This window comes from Bombina bombina, chromosome 6, assembly GCF_027579735.1.
Source record: "Bombina bombina isolate aBomBom1 chromosome 6, aBomBom1.pri, whole genome shotgun sequence".
In the NCBI taxonomy this organism is placed as follows: Eukaryota; Metazoa; Chordata; class Amphibia; order Anura; family Bombinatoridae; genus Bombina; species Bombina bombina.
In genome coordinates this window covers 656,895,569-656,915,950 of record NC_069504.1, presented here as the reverse complement: position 1 = coordinate 656,915,950, position 20,382 = coordinate 656,895,569, and the positions used below count along the sequence as shown (strand labels likewise).

General features: G+C 38.3%; 2 protein-coding genes across 2 annotated transcripts in view; one reads left to right on the top strand and one right to left on the bottom strand.

The window, feature by feature from the left end:
* Positions 1–8,484, bottom strand: part of LOC128663403 (microfibrillar-associated protein 1) — a 46,467-nt gene extending 37,983 nt beyond the window's left edge. Inside the window, exon 1 of the mRNA XM_053717720.1 lies at positions 8,310–8,484. Within this exon, the coding sequence (XP_053573695.1) occupies positions 8,310–8,388 (79 nt within the window). The 5' untranslated portion in view covers positions 8,389–8,484. The remainder of the gene's footprint in view (positions 1–8,309) is intronic.
* Positions 8,485–8,506: 22 nt separating this feature from the next.
* RPL37A (ribosomal protein L37a) lies at positions 8,507–13,950 on the top strand. The gene is made up of 4 exons (XM_053717719.1): positions 8,507–8,581; positions 9,576–9,704; positions 11,054–11,136; positions 13,797–13,950. Exons 1-4 carry the CDS (start codon positions 8,579–8,581, stop codon positions 13,858–13,860), a joined length of 279 nt encoding a protein of 92 aa, XP_053573694.1. The 5' UTR covers positions 8,507–8,578; the 3' UTR covers positions 13,861–13,950.
* The last annotated feature ends 6,432 nt before the right edge of the window (positions 13,951–20,382 follow it).

Sequence of the window (20,382 nt, the reverse complement as noted above, 5' to 3'; positions counted from 1 at the left end):
AAAAATAAAAAAATATTTACAAACATAAGAAAAATATTACAACAATTTTAAACTAATTACACCTACTCTAAGCCCCCTAATGAAATAACAAAGACCCCCAAAATAAAAAAAATGCCCTACCCTATTCTAAATTACTAAAGTTCAAAGCTCTTTTACCTTACCAGCCCTGAACAGGGCCCTTTGCGGGGCATGCCCCAAGAAGTTCAGCTCTTTTGCCTGTTAAAAAAAACATACAATACCCCCCCCCCCCCCAACATTACAACCCACCACCCACATACCCCTAATCTAACCCAAACCCCCCTTAAATAAACCTAAAACTAAGCCACTGAAGATCTTCCTACCTTATCTTCACCATACCAGGTTCACCGATCGGTCCAGAAGAGCTCCTCCGATGTCCTGATCCAAGCCCAAGCGGGGGGCTGAAGAGGTCCATGATCCGGCTGAAGTCATCATCCAAGCGGGAGCTGAAGAGGTCCATGATCCGGCTGAAGTCATCATCCAAGCGGGAGCTGAAGAGGTCCATGATCCGGATGAAGTCTTCTATCAACGGCATCTTCAATCTTCTTTCTTCGGGAGCCATCATCTTCCATCCGACGCGGAACATCCTCTTCTCCCGACGCCTACTAGCCGAATGACGGTTCCTTTAAATGACGTCATCCAAGATAGCGTCCCTCGAATTCCGATTGGCTGATAGGATTCTATCAGCCAATCGGAATTAAGGTAGGAAAATTCTGATTGGCTGATGGAATCAGCCAATCAGAATCAAGTTCAATCCGATTGGCTGATCCGATCAGCCAATCAGATTGAGCTTGCATTCTATTGGCTGATCGGAACAGCCAATAGAATGCAAGCTCAATCTAATTGGCTGATCGGATCAGCCAATCGGATTGAACTTGATTCTGATTGGCTGATTCCATCAGCCAATCAGAATTTTCCTACCTTAATTCCGATTGGCTGATAGAATCCTATCAGCCAATCGGAATTCGAGGGACGCCATCTTGGATGACGTCATTTAAAGGAACCGTCATTCGGCTAGTAGGCGTCGGGAGAAGAGGATGTTCCGCGTCGGATGGAAGATGATGGCTCCCGAAGAAAGAAGATGCCGTTGATAGAAGACTTCATCCGGATCATGGACCTCTTCAGCTCCCTCTTGGATGAAGACTTCAGCCGGATCATGGACCTCTTCAGCTCCCGCTTGGATGATGACTTCAGCCGGATCATGGACCTCTTCAGCCCCCCGCTTGGGCTTGGATCAGGACATCGGAGGAGCTCTTCTGGACCGATCAGTGAACCTGGTATGGTGAAGATAAGGTAGGAAGATCTTCAGGGGCTTAGTGTTAGGTTTATTTAAGGGGGGTTTGGGTTAGATTAGGGGTATGTGGGTGGTGGGTTGTAATGTTGGGGGGGTATTGTATGGGTTTTTTTACAGGCAAAAGAGCTGAACTTCTTGGGGCATGCCCCGCAAAGGGCCCTGTTCAGGGCTGGTAAGGTAAAAGAGCTTTGAACTTTAGTAATTTAGAATAGGGTAGGGCATTTTTTTATTTTGGGGGGCTTTGTTATTTTACTAGGGGGCTTAGAGTAGGTGTAATTAGTTTAAAATTGTTGTAATATTTTTCTAATGTTTGTAAATATTTTTTTATTTTTTGTAACTTAGTTCTTTTTTATTTTTTGTACTTTAGTTAGTTTATTTCATTGTAGTTATTTGTAGGTATTGTATTTAATTAATTTATTGCTTGTGTAGTGTTAGGTTTAATTGTAGGTAATTGTAGGTATTTTATTTAATTTATTTATTGCTAGTGTAGTGTTAGGTTTAATTGTAACTTAGGTTAGGATTTATTTTACAGGTAAATTTGTAATTATTTTAACTAGGTAGCTATTAAATAGTTCTTAACTATTTAATAGCTATTGTACCTGGTTAAAATAAATACAAAGTTACCTGTAAAATAAATATAAATCCTAAAATAGCTATAATATAATTATAATTTATATTGTAGCTATATTAGGATTTATTTAACAGGTAAGTATTTAGCTTTAAATAGGAATAATTTATTTAATAAGAGTTAATTTCGTTAGATTTAAATTATATTTAATTTAGGGGGGTGTTAGTGTTAGCTTTAGGGGTTAATACATTTATTAGAATAGCGGTGAGCTCCGGTCGGCAGATTAGGGGTTAATGTTTGAAGTTAGGAGTCGGCGATGTTAGGGAGGGCAGATTAGGGGTTAATACTATTTATTATAGGGTTAGTGAGGCGGATTAGGGGTTAATAACTTTATAATAATAGCGGTGCGGTCCGCTCGGCAGATTAGGGGTTAATAAGTGTAGGCAGGTGGAGGCGACGTTGTGGGGGGCAGATTAGGGGTAGCAGATTAGGGGTACATAGGGATAATGTAAGTAGCGGCGGTTTACGGAGCGGCAGATTAGGGGTTAAAAATAAATATACAGGGGTCAGCGATAGCGGCAGAATAGGGGTTAATAAGTGCAAGGTTAGGGGTGTTTAGACTCGGGGTACATGTTAGGTGCAGACATAGGAAGTGTTTCCCCATAGCAAACAATGGGGCTGCGTTAGGAGCTGAACGCGGCTTTTTTGCAGGTGTTAGGTTTTTTTTCAGCTCAAACAGCCCCATTGTTTCCTATGGGGGAATCGTGCACGAGCACGTTTTTGAGGCTGGCCGCGTCCGTAAGCAACTCTAGTATCGAGAGTTGCAGTGGCGTTAAATATGCTCTACGCTCCTTTTTTGGAGCCTAACGCAGCCATTCTGTGGACTCTCAATACCAGAGTTATTTTAAAGGTGCGGCCAGAAAAAAGCCAGCGTTCGATACGCGGGTCGTTACCGACAAAACTCTAAATCTAGCCGAAAGAAAATTAATTCAGGCCAGTTCTGGATCTGAAAATTTTGAATCGTTATGTAAGAGTGCCAACTTTCAAAATTGTGACTATAAGGACTATTCTGCCTTTTGTTCAGCAAGGACATTATATGTCCACAATAGACTTACAGGATGCATATCTTCAAATTCAATTAATCCAGACCACTATCAGTTTTTTCATCAAAGAACGGGGTATTGCGGTATTTCCTTATTTGGACGATATCTTGGTACTAGCTCAGTCTTTACATTCTGCAGAATCTCACACAAATCAACTAGTGTTGTTTCTTCAAAGACATGGTTGGAGGATCAATTTACCAAAAAGTTATTTGATTCCTCAGACAAGGGTCACCTTTTTAGATTTTCAGATAGATTCAGTGTCCATGACTCTGTCTAACAGACAAGAGACAATTAAAATTGGTTTCAGCTTGTCGGAACCTTCAGTTTCAGTCATTCCCTTCAGTGGCTATGTGCATGGAAGTTTTAGGTCTCATGACTGCAGCATCGGACGCGATCCCCTTTGCTTGTTTTCATATGAGACCTCTCCAGCTTTGTATGCTGAACCAATGGTGCAGGGATTATACAAAGATATCACAATTAATATCCTTAAATCCCAGTGTTCGGCTCTCTCTGACTTGGCGGTTAAATCACCATTGTATAGTTCAAGGGGCCTCTTTTGTTCGTCCAACCTGGACTGTGATCACAACAGATGCAAGTCTTTCAGGTTGGGGAGCTGTCTGGGGATCTCTGACAGCACAAGGGGTTTGGAAATCTCAAGAGGCGAGATTACCAATCAATATTTTAGAGCTCCGTGCCATCTTCAGGGCTCTTCAGGTTTGGCCATTGTTGAAGAGAGAACCGTTGATTTGTTTTCAGACAGACAATATCACAACTGTTGCATATGTCAATCATCAGGGTGGGACTCACAGTCCCTAAGCCATAAAAGAAGTATCTCGGATACTTGCTTGGGCGGAATCCAGCTCCTGTCTAATTTCTGCGGTTCATATCCCAGGTATAGACAATTGGGAAGCGGATTATCTCAGCCGTCAGACTTTACATCCGGGGGAGTGGTCGCTCCATGCAGATGTCTTTTCTCAAATTGTTCAGATGTGGGGGCTTCCAGAACAGTGATTTTTAACCTTTTTTTTGCCGTGGCACACTTTTTTACATTAAAAAATCCTGTGACACACCACCATCCCAAAACAAATTGTAAAAAAAAATAAAAAAAAAAATCACACATTGTAGCATATATATATATATATATATACACATACATATACACACATATATATATATATATATATATATATAAATACATACATACAAACACACATACTGTATGTATTGTGCTGTTATGCCATGCCTCCTACAAACTACCCCTGCACTGGGAGTAAAAAACAAGCAAAGTTTAAAAAATGTCACACTGTTGTCAGTCTGCCGCGGCACACCTGAGGATCTCTCACGGCACACTAGTGTGCCACAGCACACTGGTTGAAAATCACTGTTCCAGAAATAGATCTGATGGCTTCCTATCTAAACAAGAAACTACCCAGGTACCTGTCCAGGGATCCTCAGGTGGAAGTGGTGGATGCGTTAGCAGTTCCTTGGTGTTACCAACCTGCTTATATCTTCCCGCCTCTAGTTCTTCTTCCAAGAGTGATCTCCAAAATCATCATGGAACAATCATTTGTGTTGGTGATAGCTCCAGCATGGCCTCACAGGTTTTGGTATGTGGATCTTGTTCGGATGTCCAGTTGCCAACCTTGGCCACTTCCATTAAGGCCAGACCTTCTGTCTCAAGGTCCGTTTTTCCATCAGGATCTCAAATCATTAAAATTTGAAGGTATGGAAATTGAATGCCAAGTGCTTAGTCATAGAGGTTTCTCTGACTCAGTGATTAATATTATGTTACAGGCTCGTAAACCTGTTTCTAGGAAGATTTATTATCGAGTTTGGAAAACTTATATTTCATGGTGTTCTTCTCATAATTTCTACTTGGCATTCTTTTAGAATTCCAAGAATTTTACAGTTTCTTCAGGATGGTTTGGATAAGGGTTTGTCTGCAAGTTACTTAGAGGGACAAATCTCTGCTCTTTTTGTTTTATTTCACAGAAAGATTGCTAAGCTTCCTGATATTCACTGTTTTGTACAGGCTTTGGTTCGTATCAAGCCTGTCATTAAATCAATCTCTCCTCCTTGGAGTCTTAATTTGGTATTGAAGGCTTTACAGGCTCCTCATTTTGAGCCTATGTATTCTTTGGACATTAAACTACTTTCTTGGAAAGTGTTGTTCCTTTTGGCCATCTCTTCTGTTAGAAGAGTTTCTGAATTATCTGCTTTTTCTTGCGGTTCTCCTTTTCTGATTTTCCATCAGGTTAAGGCAGTTTTGCAGACTTTATTTAAATTCTTACCTTAGGTTGTGAATTCCAACATCATCAGTAGAGAAATTGTTGTCCATTCTTTATGTCCTAATCCTAAGAATTCTTTGGAGAGATCCTTACATTCTTTGTGTCTGGTAAGAGCTTTTAAATATTATGTTGAAGCTACTAAAGATTTCAGGAAGACTTCTAGACTATTTGTTATCTTTTCTGGTTCTAGGAAAGGTCAGAAGGCTTCTGCTATTTCCTTGGCATCTTGGTTAAAGCTTTTGATTCATCAGGCTTATTTGGAGTCGGGTCAGGTCCCGCCTCAGAGAATTACAGCTCATTCTACTAGATCAGTCTCCACTTCATGGGCTTTTAAGAATGAATCTTCAGTTGATCAGATTTGCAAAGCAGCGACTTGGTCTTCTTTGCATACATTTACTAAATTCTACAGTTTTGATGTATTTGCTTCTTCTGAAGCAGTTTTTGGTAGAAAAGTTCTTCAGGCAGCGGTTTCAGTTTGATTCCTCTGCTTATGTTAAGTTTTTTTCTTTCATTTATGAGAAAAACATTTTTTTTGGTTGTGGATTTAATTTTCGCAGCGGAAAATGGCTGTTTTTATTTTCTCCCTCCCTCTCTAGTGACTCTTGTGTGGAGTTCCACATCTTGGGTATTGCTATCCCATACGTCACTAGCTCATGGACTCTTGCCAATTACATGAAAGAAAACATAATATATGTAATAACTTACCTGATAAATTAATTTCTTTCATATTGGCAAGAGTCCATGAGACCCACCCTTTTTATGGTGGTTATGATTTTTTTGTATAAAGTACAATTATTTCCAAATTCCTTTGTTGATGCTTTTTACTCCTTTCTTTATCACCCCACTACTTGGCTATTCGTTAAACTGAATTGTGGGTGTGGTGAGGGGTGTATTTATAGGCATTTTGAGGTTTGGGAAACTTTGCCCCTCCTGCTAGGATTGTATATCCCATACGTTACTAGCTCATGGCCAATATGAAAGAAATGAATTGGTAAGTTCTTACATAAATTATGTTTTATAGAAGTAGAACAGCGTTTCATAGTACTGGAAACATTTCTTATAGAATATCACAAGCCCAAAGAGCTTTACAAAATCCATCCTTTTCTATAACCAGAACTTAACCCCTTCATGCTGGGGCGCAAGTGCTTAAATCAAAACGAAGTTCCTATGTAAAAACTTGCTGGAAAAATGAAATTACGCAATCGCCGATGCGATCAAGTGATTTCAAGGACAGGGATCGGTTCATGGGGCACTGCTTACATTGCTAAGCACGCCACCCAGTCCGACTCTTGACATTCTAGAAGGTAGAAGCCAAGTGCTGTTAGGACGGTATGAAACATAGAGCACTGTTTGTAAACAATGTAATACACTACCATTGGTAAAATGAATAATTGGGAACACAATAAAGAGGAGAAAGTACACTGTCCCTTTCAGTACTTTACTTGGAATGTTCATTTAAACTTGAGGCATTGTAGCAAACATTGTTTTCTTTGTTTAGTTAGAACAAATACATTTAAAAAAAATATTTCTGCTTTGTATTTTTTTTTTTTTTTTTTAAACCTCCTCTTTATGTTCTAGCAGGGCTTTGCAAGGGTGTGTCCCTCTCCCCCAGTAGAACTGAGGCATTAGTTCTTATCGGTGACTGTACATTCGTAGGAAGTACAAGCCAATACTCCAGTATTAGTTAAAACATATTTAAGCATATTTAAACATATTTTAGCATTTTCAACATGTATTCATTTTTATAACAATGTCCATTAAAACTAATTTTTGGTTACAAGGAGGTTCGTGTAAGGAGACAGCAGCATGACAGTGTGTAAAACCTACAAATAAAAAGCAAAGTAAACACTGAGCTTTTAATATATGATTGAATAAGTAATTATGTGTAATAAAATATGTTTGCAATATACTTTTACCATTTATTTTATCTTTTATTTTAAGTCTGAAATGTTAGACCATGTCATTTTAACCCTTTTGTGCCTGGGTTAAAGGGACACAAGTCAAAATTAAACTTCATCATTCAGATACAGTATGCAATTTTAAACAACTTTCCAATTTACTTCCATTAACAAAATGTGCACAGTCTTTTTATATTTACACTTTTTGAGTCACCAACTCCTACTGAGCATGTGCAAGAATTCACAGCATATACGTATATGCATTTGTGATTGGCTGACGGCTGTCACATGATACAGGGGGAGTGGAAATAGACATAACTTTGCAATTTATTTAACAAAAATCTACTACTCATTTGAAGTTCAGACTAAGTGCTATTGCATTGTCTTCTTATCATGCATTTGTTGATTATGCAAATATACAGTGTTGACTGGTCTTTTAACGTGTCTACATCGGATTGAAATTGCGCGATCATACACGTGATCACAAGATTTCAATGATGAGATCGCGTCAGGGTGGTGTCCTTGTGATGCTAGGCACGCCCTCCAGACCGCGATCCCATCAGGGAAGCGCCAGTGGCATCAGGAAAGGCAAGCGGTTAGGACGTTGTATTCCGTCCTTCGGCTCTAAAGCCCAGCAAAAAAATTCTGACGGAATACAACGTCCTAACAGCGATAAAAGGTTAAAACTATTGACCCTGCAATTCTGTGTGTTTACATGCAAAAGGGTTAAACACACAGTATAAGTACTCTTTAGGACCCACAGAGCACTGCAGATCCCGAGCAGAAACTGCTGTTAGTGGCAAGACTCAGCTGTGTAACTAGTACTGCTTATTGGATCAGCGACAGTTTCCACTCTAAACAAGCAGTGTATTAATTGTGGGGGTTACAAACAGTAGTGCACAGTCGATATTACTGTTAAAATGACAGGCTCTAACAAATTTGTGCAAGTCATTTTTCGACTATCATGGTCCTTTAAAGTTTTCCCAATTCTAACATCTGGAAGTGCATGACTGACTTTTAACGCTATACCCCATTACTGTTTAGAACTATTTAGAGATGAAATAATGATCTGTTACGTTGGGCTATTTTTAAGGATGCGGCCTAGAAAAACAAATTACACTCTCACAGACGAACAGTTACCTTTTTCATTTCGAACAGGCACGGCTCCGGCCGTGGACTGAATCGGGGGCTGCTTGTTCATCGCATTAACGGACGCCATGGTACCTGGCGAGAGATCAGACTAGAACAGTGAACACACACAATAACAAAACTCCGGTAACCCTGGGAGGACTGAATACCATCGAGTTTTTACCGAATGACCCTTCCACTCTATGATAACTTCCTCCAGCACGCTGATATTGCGCATGCGCACGATGCTCCTCCCTTTTTCGCTCAGGTCCTGAAACAAGATGGTGAGCGTTTAATCGCTGTCCGGTTTACTGAACTTAATCTGCATCCATCCTGGTTTAAGATATTTTTTATTCGATATGGTTTTGGACCCTTTATCCTACGAGAGTCTAAATTTACATTATTCGTTTTGGTTTCCTTAAGATTGTTATTGCAAATGTTTGTAGTATTAGGCAGGCCTGTAGTACATCTCCATTCTAACATCGATGTTTTTTTTCTGTATTCGCCTTATACTTGTGTACTAGTTTATCGATATGAATCTTGGTGTATATCCCTCTTTGAATTAATACCCCTATTTACCAACAAAAGTTTCTGTTGCGTAAAACTACTTAGAGACAAAACCTGTATCTAGTGTTCTATTACTCGCCAAATGAAAGTACGCCTGGTAGATGTGTCTTGACTGGAACCTGTATGTGTTGAAGTTGACTTTTCACTTTCAACATTAATGTCACATAAGTATTCATTGTAAGTGGACGTCTACTTCAGTTAGCTGTTGTGATTAGGATGATTTTTAATACAGTGCATTTGTCTTGAGACTCTTCACTTTTATCTTTTATTAAGCAGTTATTATAAACATTATTGATCGTTAAATTAAAAAGAACCTTCAGGGTTTTTTTCTGTCAAAGATTGATATTGTAATGCTAAAACCTTATAAAATTTAATGTTGATTAGCTTACCAAATAGTCAGGAAACCTGGTTTACCTGGCATTTTAAAATTGTTTGGTATTGATATCCATTTGAGATATTTTAATGGAGCGTTACAAATGAATTATTTGGAGTCCTGTTGATTGTAATCTCATGTGAGCAGAGCCCTCTTCCTGTGTCTTATTTGTTTACGTATCTGTTACGAAATAAGTAGTTATTTACATGTTTAGTACTATTGAGTTTTGCTGGGATTTATAATTTTAAAAATAAGTTACCTAAACAAGGTAGGTGGCTATGTTGCATTGTGGCTATAAGTTTTTGTTTTGGTCCCCCCCCCCCCCTTTCTTATTCTAGGCCAAGCGCACCAAGAAGGTCGGTATTGTGGGAAAATATGGAACCCGTTATGGTGCTTCTCTAAGGAAAATGGTCAAGAAAATTGAAATCAGCCAGCATGCCAAGTACACATGCTCCTTCTGTGGAAAAGTAAGTAATTGACCCCTTATACCTCTGAGTAACGTTTCTTTTATTGGTCAATATACACTCACATTACAATATCTTTCTGCTGTGTTGCTATAGAATGGCATATCAGCTGGGTCTAAATATTTTTAAAGCAGTTGGCATCATGTTTGCTGCAATTGTTTTTAAATAGTAAAACTCCACCTGCCATTTTCCTTCTATGGAGAAACCAATCTGTGCTTGCCACGGACATTGTTAATTCAAGGTTAATTGTTTTGTAGTTATCATTAAATGGACACTAAATCCAGTTTTTTTTTTCTTTCATGATTTAGAGCATTTTTTATTTCAAGCAACTTTCTAATTTAGTCCTGTTTTTCTTTGTTCCTTTGCTATCTTTATTAGAAAAGCAGGAATGCAAAGCTTGGGATCTGGCACATTTTAGGTTCAGCACCCTGGATAGCACATGCTTATTGGTGGCTACATTTAGCAAACCAATCAGCAAGTGCTACCCAGGTGCTGAACCAAAAAAGGACTGACTACCAAGCTTTGTATTCCTGCTTTTCAAATAAAGATATAAAAAGAACAAAGTAATAGGCGTAAATTAGAACGTTTCTTAAAATTGCATGCTCTATCTGAATAATTAAAGAGATTTTTTGGGTTTAGTATACCTTTTTAAAACCAATTAGGGAAATATATGTAGCATGTTTAGCCTTGAGTCGTCAGCAGGGTGCATTTCATGTTTTTTTGAGTTGGAAAAGCCTTAATTAGTTGAATTACATGAAATATGCAAAATAAGTGTATATTACAAAGTTGCATCATTGTGCATAACTAAACATTTTACATAAAAATCTTAAAGCGTTTACTGTTCCTTTTAAGGACTGTGAGACGAAAGAAATGTTATCCATTTTATTTGTGGGACTTGGTACTTGTTTGTTAAAGGGGGTATTTTTAAATGTAACTGTTTTTAGGGCATGTGCTGAAATAGTACTTACAATTTGTGGGAGTCAATAAGACGTGTGCATTTGATTATTTCGGGTCAATCCAAATGCTGGAGATTGTGGCCACATTGGGCAATTTTCTGAGCTGTATTTATCCTTGTGACAGTGCAATATACTAACATCCGGATTTGCACAGACCTTAATGTATTGCACTATCACAAGAATCAAGCTTTGAAATCTGCAGAATGTGGCTTGTGGCCGCCATATTCGGCATTTGGATCGGCCCTAAATTGCACATGTAGTCAACTGAGTCTTTATGCAAAAAAAGTGTGTGCAATATCTACTTTAAGGTATTCTTTCCATACAGTTCTTTTGCTGTCCATTTTTTGAAGTCTGTATATTTGCCAGTCAGTTCATTAGCTGTTTTTTTTTCTTTAGACCAAGATGAAGAGAAAGGCTGTTGGAATCTGGCATTGTGGATCTTGCATGAAAATAGTGGCTGGAGGTGCCTGGACCTATAAGTAAGTAAACTGGTCAAAAAGAAAAGTGTTTCATGTCCTTTTAAGTCAAACCTTATACTCATATCTACGTGAAGAATACTTCAAAACCTTTTGATGGCTATCTTTTTTTTTTTTTTTTTTTTTTTTTTTTAAGAACTAATTTTTATAAGATTTTTGTGCCTGACGTGGGCTTTCAGAAAAATTAAGTTATAAAGAGCCATTATGATAATAAAATGAAATGCTTTTTAATTATTTAGAGCGTGTCATTTTTATCACTAGTGACACTCAAAGCGATGTGTTTAACACCCTTGAAGCACCTAAAATACCAGAGCACTGCTGGTTCTATATGGACACTCCTGATCCATTCAGCAGCTTCTAAAAACATATAAAATAAGTGTACAAAAAATCACAACAATAAAATGATAAAATAAATGTGAAACAAAGGTAAATAAAAGTTCAACAATAATGGAAGGATATGTCTGTTCCTGAAAGAACTTTCTGATGTCTTGAGTCTTCAATGGGTCCTCAAATGAGAAAATAGAGGAAACACAAAATCGTGTAACACTGTAAACCCACTGGGTGAGAAATGGGACAAATAATTACTCACATTTGTTGGAGCTCATACAAGCTCTTTATGATGCTCACACCTACTTTATACTGGTAGGCAAACAGTATCCCACATCGTGATCGGGTAAGAAATATTTATTAAAAATTTAAAATACGTCACAAATTCTCAGTGAACAATAGTGTAAAGGGATCCCGAAGGAAAACGGTCAATACATACTGTCCAGAGTCAACCAGAGCGCCGGATAGAGAGCAGAAACTGAACCTCTTACTAACCACTATCCCTGACCGGCTAAGTTATACTCCGCCCTAAAGTCACTGGCATGTTTTGACGTAGCAAAGTAAAAAAGTCCAATGTACGTTTCGCTGACCAACTTGCAGCTTTGTCAAGGAATTCCTTGACTCAGGACATCAAAGTTCTTTCAGGAGCGGACATATTCCATTGTTGAGCTTTTATTTACCTTTGTTTCACATTTATTTTAGCTTCTAAAAATGGCTCTGCTGGAAATGGATCAGCAGTTACATGGTTAAAGCAGGCATTTTTTTAAAGGGTCATTATAGTGCAAACTTGGCTCGCTAGGGACTGGCTGTTCTCTGTAGCTACCAAGTGATACTTGAAGTGTTAACCCCTGAAGTTAAATACATACTAGCAGAGTCCAGTAATACTACAATGACATTCTCTAAAAAATTAGCATATAATTATTGCACTATGACTAAAGAGGCATTGCAGCTATATTTCTACCTCTGGTTACCTTGTATCTAAGCCTCTGCAGACTGCTCCTTCAGTTCTTCTGACACATTTTAGCCAACCAGTGCTGACTCCTAGGTAACGCCACGGGTGTGAGCACAATGTTATCTATATGGCACAGTGAACTAAACTGCCAAAATGCATTCAGATAAGGGGCGGCCTTCAAGGGCTAAGAAATTAGCATATGAGCCTACCTAGGTTTAGCTTTGAACTAAGAATACCAAGAGAAAAGCAAATTTGATGATAAAAGTAAATTGGAAAGTTGTTTAAAATTAGATGCCCTATCTAATTTTGATAGTTTAATTCTGACTAGATTGTCCCTTTAAGGATATTGAATATTTTTTTTTTTTTTTCTATTTTACATTGGACCGTCTACTTGGTATAAGTGTGGATGTATGTGGTGGTTAGCTTCAAAATCAGTAGAAATAACTTAATGCAAAATTGTTAAACATGTTTAATATAGGGCTCTTATGCATGATAACCCTTTTTAGTTAATCTTTTAGTGATCAATCTGATTCATGGCTGCATTAGATGTGGTGTGTGTAAAGGGAAAGGTCAGACATTGACATGTGCATGGGTGTGTTTAAACTTTAAATAGAAATATTCATGCACATTTTCAATTTCAATTTTTCTATCCCTTATACTAACACACAGATGTTAAGGCAGAGTGCACATATTTTGCCCAATTTTTCCGTTCTTATGAAGTGCCTCTTCGTTTATATTGTTGGGGTGGGAAGAATAGTAACTTCTGATGCAGTATTTTTTCTTTCAAGTTATAGACTCATGCTGAATAATGTAAATGTTATGTGCCAAAAGCAAAATGTTAATGGCCATTTATCGTAGTAAATAATAACATGTACATAAACTATTACATCCAGACCAAAGTTTGTGTGAATATGTATAAATATTTCATTAGGCTTATTCAGTACTAAGCAATGTTATACTATATGTACAGTTGTCTACTACATTGTTTCTCAACTCCAGTCCTCAAGTTACCCCTAACATGCCTTATTTTCATGTTATCTGAACCAGGGAGTTGGTGAAATAACCATGGTTATTAACCTGTCAACTATCCACTTATTTCACCTGAACTTCTAGCTTGTTTGGGGTACTTGCGAACTGGAGTTGAGGAAAAACTGGTCTACTCTCTTCTGTCACTACAAATTATATGTACAGTATGTATTTATGTATATGTGTGTATGTGTATATGTGTGTGTGTGTGTGTATATTCTCCTAAGGAATATTGTTTGTATATTTTTCATACTTGTGTGTTGCTTATATTTGTATACCTTCATCCATTGTGTGCTGTCTTGATTTGCATATGTCTATATACTGGTTGTAATTTATTTTCTGTTTTCCCCCCTCTTAGCACCACCTCTGCTGTCACTGTAAAATCAGCCATCAGAAGACTGAAGGAATTGAAAGACCAATAAATGCAGCCTTTTTTGGGATTTACCCGGAATGTTACTATATTATTTTTTTCTCCAGACTGTTCTTAATAAAGAATATTCTGTGAAATGTGACTTGCTTTTTATGGACTATTTTGTTGCAAGTATAGTTGTTAAAATGAATCACTTGAGTCGAAATGCATTTAAAGGTATATAAAAGTGGGAACTAGCTTAAAGGGACACTGAACCCAAATGTTTTCTTTTGTGATTCAGATAGAGCATGGAATTTTAAGCAACTTTCTAATTTACTCCTATTATCAATGTTCTTTATTCTCTTGGTATCTTTATTTGAAATGCAAGAATGTAAGTTTAGATGCCAGACCATTTTTGGTGAACAACCTAGGTTGTCCTTGCTGATTGGTGGATAACTTCATCCACCAATCAAAAGCTGCTGTCCAGAGTGCTGAACCAAGAAAAAAGCTTAGATGCCTTTTATATAAAGATAGCAAGAGAACGAAGAAACATTTATAATAGGAGTAAATTAGAAAGTTGCTTAAAATTGCATGCTCTATCTGAATCACGAAAGAAAAATTTTGGGCTTCAGTGTCCCTTTTAACACATTTGGTGAGCCAATGACTTTCCTATCCTTTTTAAGTTGATAGGGCAGAAAATTCTGCACTCCTGATTTGCCCAGTAAATCAAAAACCGTCTCGCCATTCCCGAAATGTTTGGTGATAAGTAGAGGCCTTAAAAGGACAGGTTGTATTATAAAGTTCTTCATTATACATAGTTTTTTTACTTTTTTTTTTTCTCCTTTTCCCCTATACTTTAACCCTTTGTGGCAGTACTATACAATATAAGCACTATTAGTAAAAATGAAATACAATCGTGTGATTTTAAAGGTCGAGGATTGGATAATGGGGGACTGCCTATGCTGCTAGCCACATCCCCCAGGCCTATACATGCCTACGTCAAATGGGGAAGCTGCTGGATGCCATATATGGTAGGACATTCTCCATGCTGTCCTAAATGTGTTAAAGCCTAACGCGGTTAGGATGGCATACAACATCCTAATGGCGTAAAGGGACAAACCCAAAAATTCTTTCATGATTCATATAGAGAATACAATTAACATTTTTTTTCAATTTACTTTTTATCAAATTTAGTTCATTCTAATGTTATTCTTTGTTGAAAAGATACCTAGGTAGGTAGTGTGCACTGTACATGACAGGAAATATTCTTGCCATCTAGTGCTGCTAATGTATACAGACACGTGCACACTCTTGAGCTTATATTTCTGCTTTTCAACAAATAACTAGAAAAATAATTTGATAATAGAAGTATATTAGAAAGTTGTTGAAAATGTTATGTTCTATCCAAATCATGAAAGAAAAAATGTGTATATCTGAGCACACCGTTTCAAATAAGTTGCATAAACGGGAACAATTTCACACATTTTATTTAAATACATAGATTAAAAAATTATCTTGGTAAAAGTGCAAATTACAAATTTTAATGGCTTTCACGCAAGTGTACAAATTGTTTACAAGCTTTTCATGTAAGAAATTTCATACGTAGCACACTTCTGCTGGTCTAAAAAACATCCATATGTATAAATTAAGGGTCGATTTGCTATTTTAAAGATAAAAAAAAAACAAAATAAACATGGCTTTAGCAGTATGGCCATGCATTCTTATGGGGAAGTTTGTAAATGCTGCTAAAATATTAACTTTGGGGAGACATTAAAGGGCGGATAAACTAGCAATAAGAGCTTATCCCAATGGAAAAAAACACATTGCTAATATACCTTCAACAAGCTGCAGTAGGCAAATGGGTTAAATTCTGGATTTTGCTGATGTAGAATATGCCTGTTAAATGCATCTCCTGTGTTCCATATGTCCATGTTGGACACCTTGGCCAGCTAAACATTTATAAGCCATGTTTCCTTGTCAAGTCTAAGGTCAGACCCCTTGACTAACAAAACCTTTATAAGCTATGTGTCCTTGTCAAGCATCAAATCAGACCTGTTTGCCAGCAGAGCCTTTATAAGCTGTGTCATCAAAACTCAGCCATTGGCCTTGCACATTTTGTGTAAGTCAAATAAATCTGACTTCAGATCATGTATCTGGCCCTCACTCATTTACCCCCACAGCGGATTAGATCCTTGTTCTGCACTCTGCTGTAAGTAAAACATCTACTTCAGACATGTCCCTGTAGCCATTCTGTCTGCCCCATAAATAGGATCAGACCCATGTCTTTGCAGCTCTTATGTGTGTTATACCCACATCAAACCCATGTCTCTGCAGCTCCTATGTAGGTTAAATATGTACATCAGACACATGCCTCTGCAGCTCCTATGTAGGTAAAATACGTATATCAGACCCATGCCTCTGCAGCCTCTATGTATGTTATATACCCACAGACCCATGCCTCTGCAGCCTCTATGTATGTTATATACCCACAGACCCATGCCTCTGCAGCTCCTATGTAGGTAAAATATGTACATCAGACCCATGCCTCTGCAGCCTCTATGTATGTTATATACCCACAGACGCATGCCTCTGCAGCTCCTATGTAGGTAAAATACGTACATCAGACCCATGCCTCTGCAGCCTCTATGTATGTTATATACCCACAGACACATGCCTCTGCAGCTCCTATGTAGGTAAAATACGTGCATCAGACCCATGCCTCTGCAGCCCTTATGTAGGTTGTATACCCACATCAGACCCATGCCTCTGCAGCCCTTATGTAGGTAAAATACGTACTTAAGACCCATGCCTCTGCAGCCTCTATGTATGTTATATACCCACAGACACATGCCTCTGCAGCCTCAATCTATGTTATATACCCACATCAGACCCATGCCTCTGCAGCCTCTATGTATGTTATATACCCACAGACCCATGCCTCTGCAGCCTCTATGTATGTTATATACCCACAGACACATACCTCTGCTCTGCAGCTCCTATGTAGGTAAAATACGTACATCAGACCCATGCCTCTATGTAGGTTATATACCCACAGACTCATGCCTCTGCAGCTCCTATGTAGGTTGTATACCCACATCAGACCCATGCCTCTGCAGCCCTTATGTAGGTAAAATACGTACTTAAGACCCATGCCTCTGCAGCCTCAATCTGTTATATACCCACATCAGACCCATGCCTCTGCAGCCTCTATGTATGTTATATACCCACAGACCCATGCCTCTGCAGCCTCTATGTATGTTATATACCCACAGACACATACCTCTGCTCTGCAGCTCCTATGTAGGTAAAATACGTACATCAGACCCATGCCTCTATGTAGGTTATATACCCACAGACTCATGCCTCTGCAGCTCCTATGTAGGTTGTATACCCACATCAGACCCATGTCTCTGCAGCCCTTATGTAGGTTGTATACCCACATCAGACCCATGCCTCTGCAGCCCTTATGTAGGTTGTATACCCACATCAGACCCATGCCTCTGCAGCCCCTATGTAGGTTGTATACCCACATCAGACCCATGCCTCTGCAGCCCCTATGTAGGTTGTATACCCACATCAGACCCATGCCTCTGCAGCCCTTATTTAGGTTGTATACCCACATCAGACCCATGCCTCTGCAGCTCCTCTGTCTTAAAACCACATAAATCAGAAGACTGCTCCTGACAATAAAGCTGCTTGTCAACCACATACCCATATCAAACCAATTGCCTTTGAGCTCCTCTGTAAGCCACATAACCAAATTAACCACTTTCTTAAAGGGCCAATATAACTGAAAAATGACATGCTCTAATTTGTTAGAGTATGTAATTTCACGACTAGCAACCCTTTAAAGCTTTAGTGTTTAATGTACGCAAAGGGGTTAAACACATAGTAGAAATACTGCTCAGGCACCTGCAGAGCACTACTGGTCCCGAGGGAAAACTTCTGCTGATCTAGTCATACAACTGAGTCGTGTGACTAGCACTGAATTGGATCCATGGCAGTTTCCACTCAGTACCAGCAGTACTCTTCAGGTGCCAGAGCAGTATTTCTACTTTGTTTAAACCCTTTTCTGGGGTTACACACAGCTTTAAAGGATCACTAGCTAAAAAATTATACTAAGCTGGAGACTCCAGATCATATCTTAAAAGTTCTCAGGTAAGGAAAAAATGCATTGAAGGACCATACCACACCACAATCCCTTGATTTATAAGGGACAGTCTAGTCAAGAATAAACGTTCATGATTCAGATATAGGGCATGTCATTCTAACCTTTTAATGCAGTTATGCCGTTGTATTTCGTCACAACGGCACTGGGCTTTAAAGCAGTTATGATGGAATACAACGTCATTGCAAACGGCTGTCCTGAAGCCTACTAGGCTTGCAGGATTTGATCGAGATCTGGAGGGCATTCCTAGCGTCTTAGGGACGCCCCCCAGACCCCATAATTGAAATCTCGCAATCTTTTGCACGATCGCGTGATCTCAATTTTTCTACATCGGAACGCTGTTTCGATGTAAACTTTTTAACCCGGTCATGAAAGGGTTAAACAAGTTTCCAATTTACTTTTATCACCAATTTTGTTTTTTTCTTTTGGTATTCTTAGTTGAAAGCTAAACCTAGGAGGTTCATATTCTAATTTCTTAGACCTTGAAAGCCGCCTCTTATCTGAATGCATTATGAGTTTTTCACCACTAAGGGTGTTAGTTCATGTGTGTCATATAGATAACATTGTGCTCATGCACGTAGAGTTATCTAGGAGTCAGCACTGATTGGCTAAATTGCAAGTATGTCAAAAACTGAAATAAGGGGTCATTTTGCTAAAGGCTTAGATACAAGGTAATCACAGAGGTAAAAAGTATATTAATATAACTTGGTTATGCAAAGTTAGGGAATGGGTAATAAAGGGAATATCTATCTTTTAAAACAATCAAAATTCTGGTGTAGACTGGCACTTTAACTTGGGAAAAAAATCTGCTTTATACTGAGCAACTTAAAATGGTAACTATTAACTTTGCCTTAAAAAATCAGCACTGTACATGTTAAATATCTGCAGTAAGTGTTAGTGTTTAGAATATTAAGTAAAATCATTTGGATCAATTATATCAGACCTCCCAACTGTCACCCTATTAGCCCCCCCCCTATTTAAAACACCCACAAACTGCCCTGACACACCCACAGAGCACCCAAAAAAAACACACAGCCTTGCCCACTAACCACCTATGACCCCGCCCCTCCCAACAGCTCCACCCACAAAATGGTGACACCTCCTGTGTCCCTCATTCTCAGACCCAAATGTTGGGGGAGGTTTGTAATATATGCCATAAAAGCCACTCTAGAGCTGTAGAATAGCACATTTTGGTGTGGGGGAGGGTTTAGGATCCTCACATTTCTTTCCAACGTCACAAGTATATGAAATTTAACATTTCTAAAGCTCAAACTGTTTCTTTAATTGTCTCTTTTCCTATAGTTTATTGAAATGTTTAGTTACATCAGTGCTGCTTTAACCTCGTTGCTGCCCATTGCATCAAAAGGGCTAATACAGTATATGTTTCAAAGTATGTGTGTGTCTCTGAAAGGACATCAGACTTCATACAAGAAATTGTTTTTTTTTAGTGCTAAAGGGACATGAAAGTAAAATTAAACCTTTAATGGTTCAGATAGAGCATGTTATTTTAAGAGACTTTTTAATTTACCTCTGTTGTAAAATTGACTGTATTCTCTTGGTATCATTTGTTGAAAAGCATGCATACATAGGCTCAGACCAAATGCACTGCTAGCACCTAGCTGGTGATTGGTGGCTACACATATATGCCTTTTGTCTTTGGCTCACCAGTTTATCTTGGTCCCAGTAGTGCAATATTGATATAGCTGACATTAACCCCTTAAAAAACATTGACAGGCTTTAGTTACTTCCACATTGCTTTAACCACTTTGCTACCAGATAATACTGCAGCCTTCTCTGAAGAAGTTATAGCTAACCTCTGTTTAGCCAGGAAAAAGGGAGTTGCAGTGTTATTTAACCAGAACTTAGAATATAACATTTTACATAAGGAATTTGATCCGGCGGAGAGATATATTGTACTAAAAAATGTAATTAGGAATACCCTTCTAATACTCTGTAATGTCTATGGCCCTAACAAGACAGATGTACATTTTTGGGCAAAACTTAAAGGGACACTCGATAAAAAATTAAACTTTCATTAATCGGTTAGAGCATGCCATTTTAAACAACTTTCCAATTTACTTCCATTAACTAAATGTGCACAGTCTTTTTATATTTAAACTTTTTGAGTCACCAGCTCCTACTGAGCATGTGCAAGAATAAGTGTGTATGCATTTGTGAATGGCTGATGGCTGTCACATGGTACGTGTATGCATTTGTGATTGGCTGATGACTGTCACATGGTACAGGGGGAGTGGAAAAAGACATAACTTTTAAAATTATCAGAAAAAAAATCTACTACTCATTTGAAGTTCAGACTAAGTGCTATTGCATTGTCTTGTTATCTTGCATTTGTTGATTATGTAAATCTGTGTTGACTGGTCCTTTAAGGGTAAACTGAATGATTTCTTACATACAAATGTAATAGTA

Bases quoted from the DNA above. Each gene is read 5' to 3' on its own strand.
- RPL37A (XM_053717719.1), top strand. The intron at 9,705-11,053 runs GTAAGTAATTGA...TTTTTTCTTTAG, and splicing joins CATGCTCCTTCTGTGGAAAA to ACCAAGATGAAGAGAAAGGC. The intron at 11,137-13,796 runs GTAAGTAAACTG...CCCCCCTCTTAG, and splicing joins GGAGGTGCCTGGACCTATAA to CACCACCTCTGCTGTCACTG.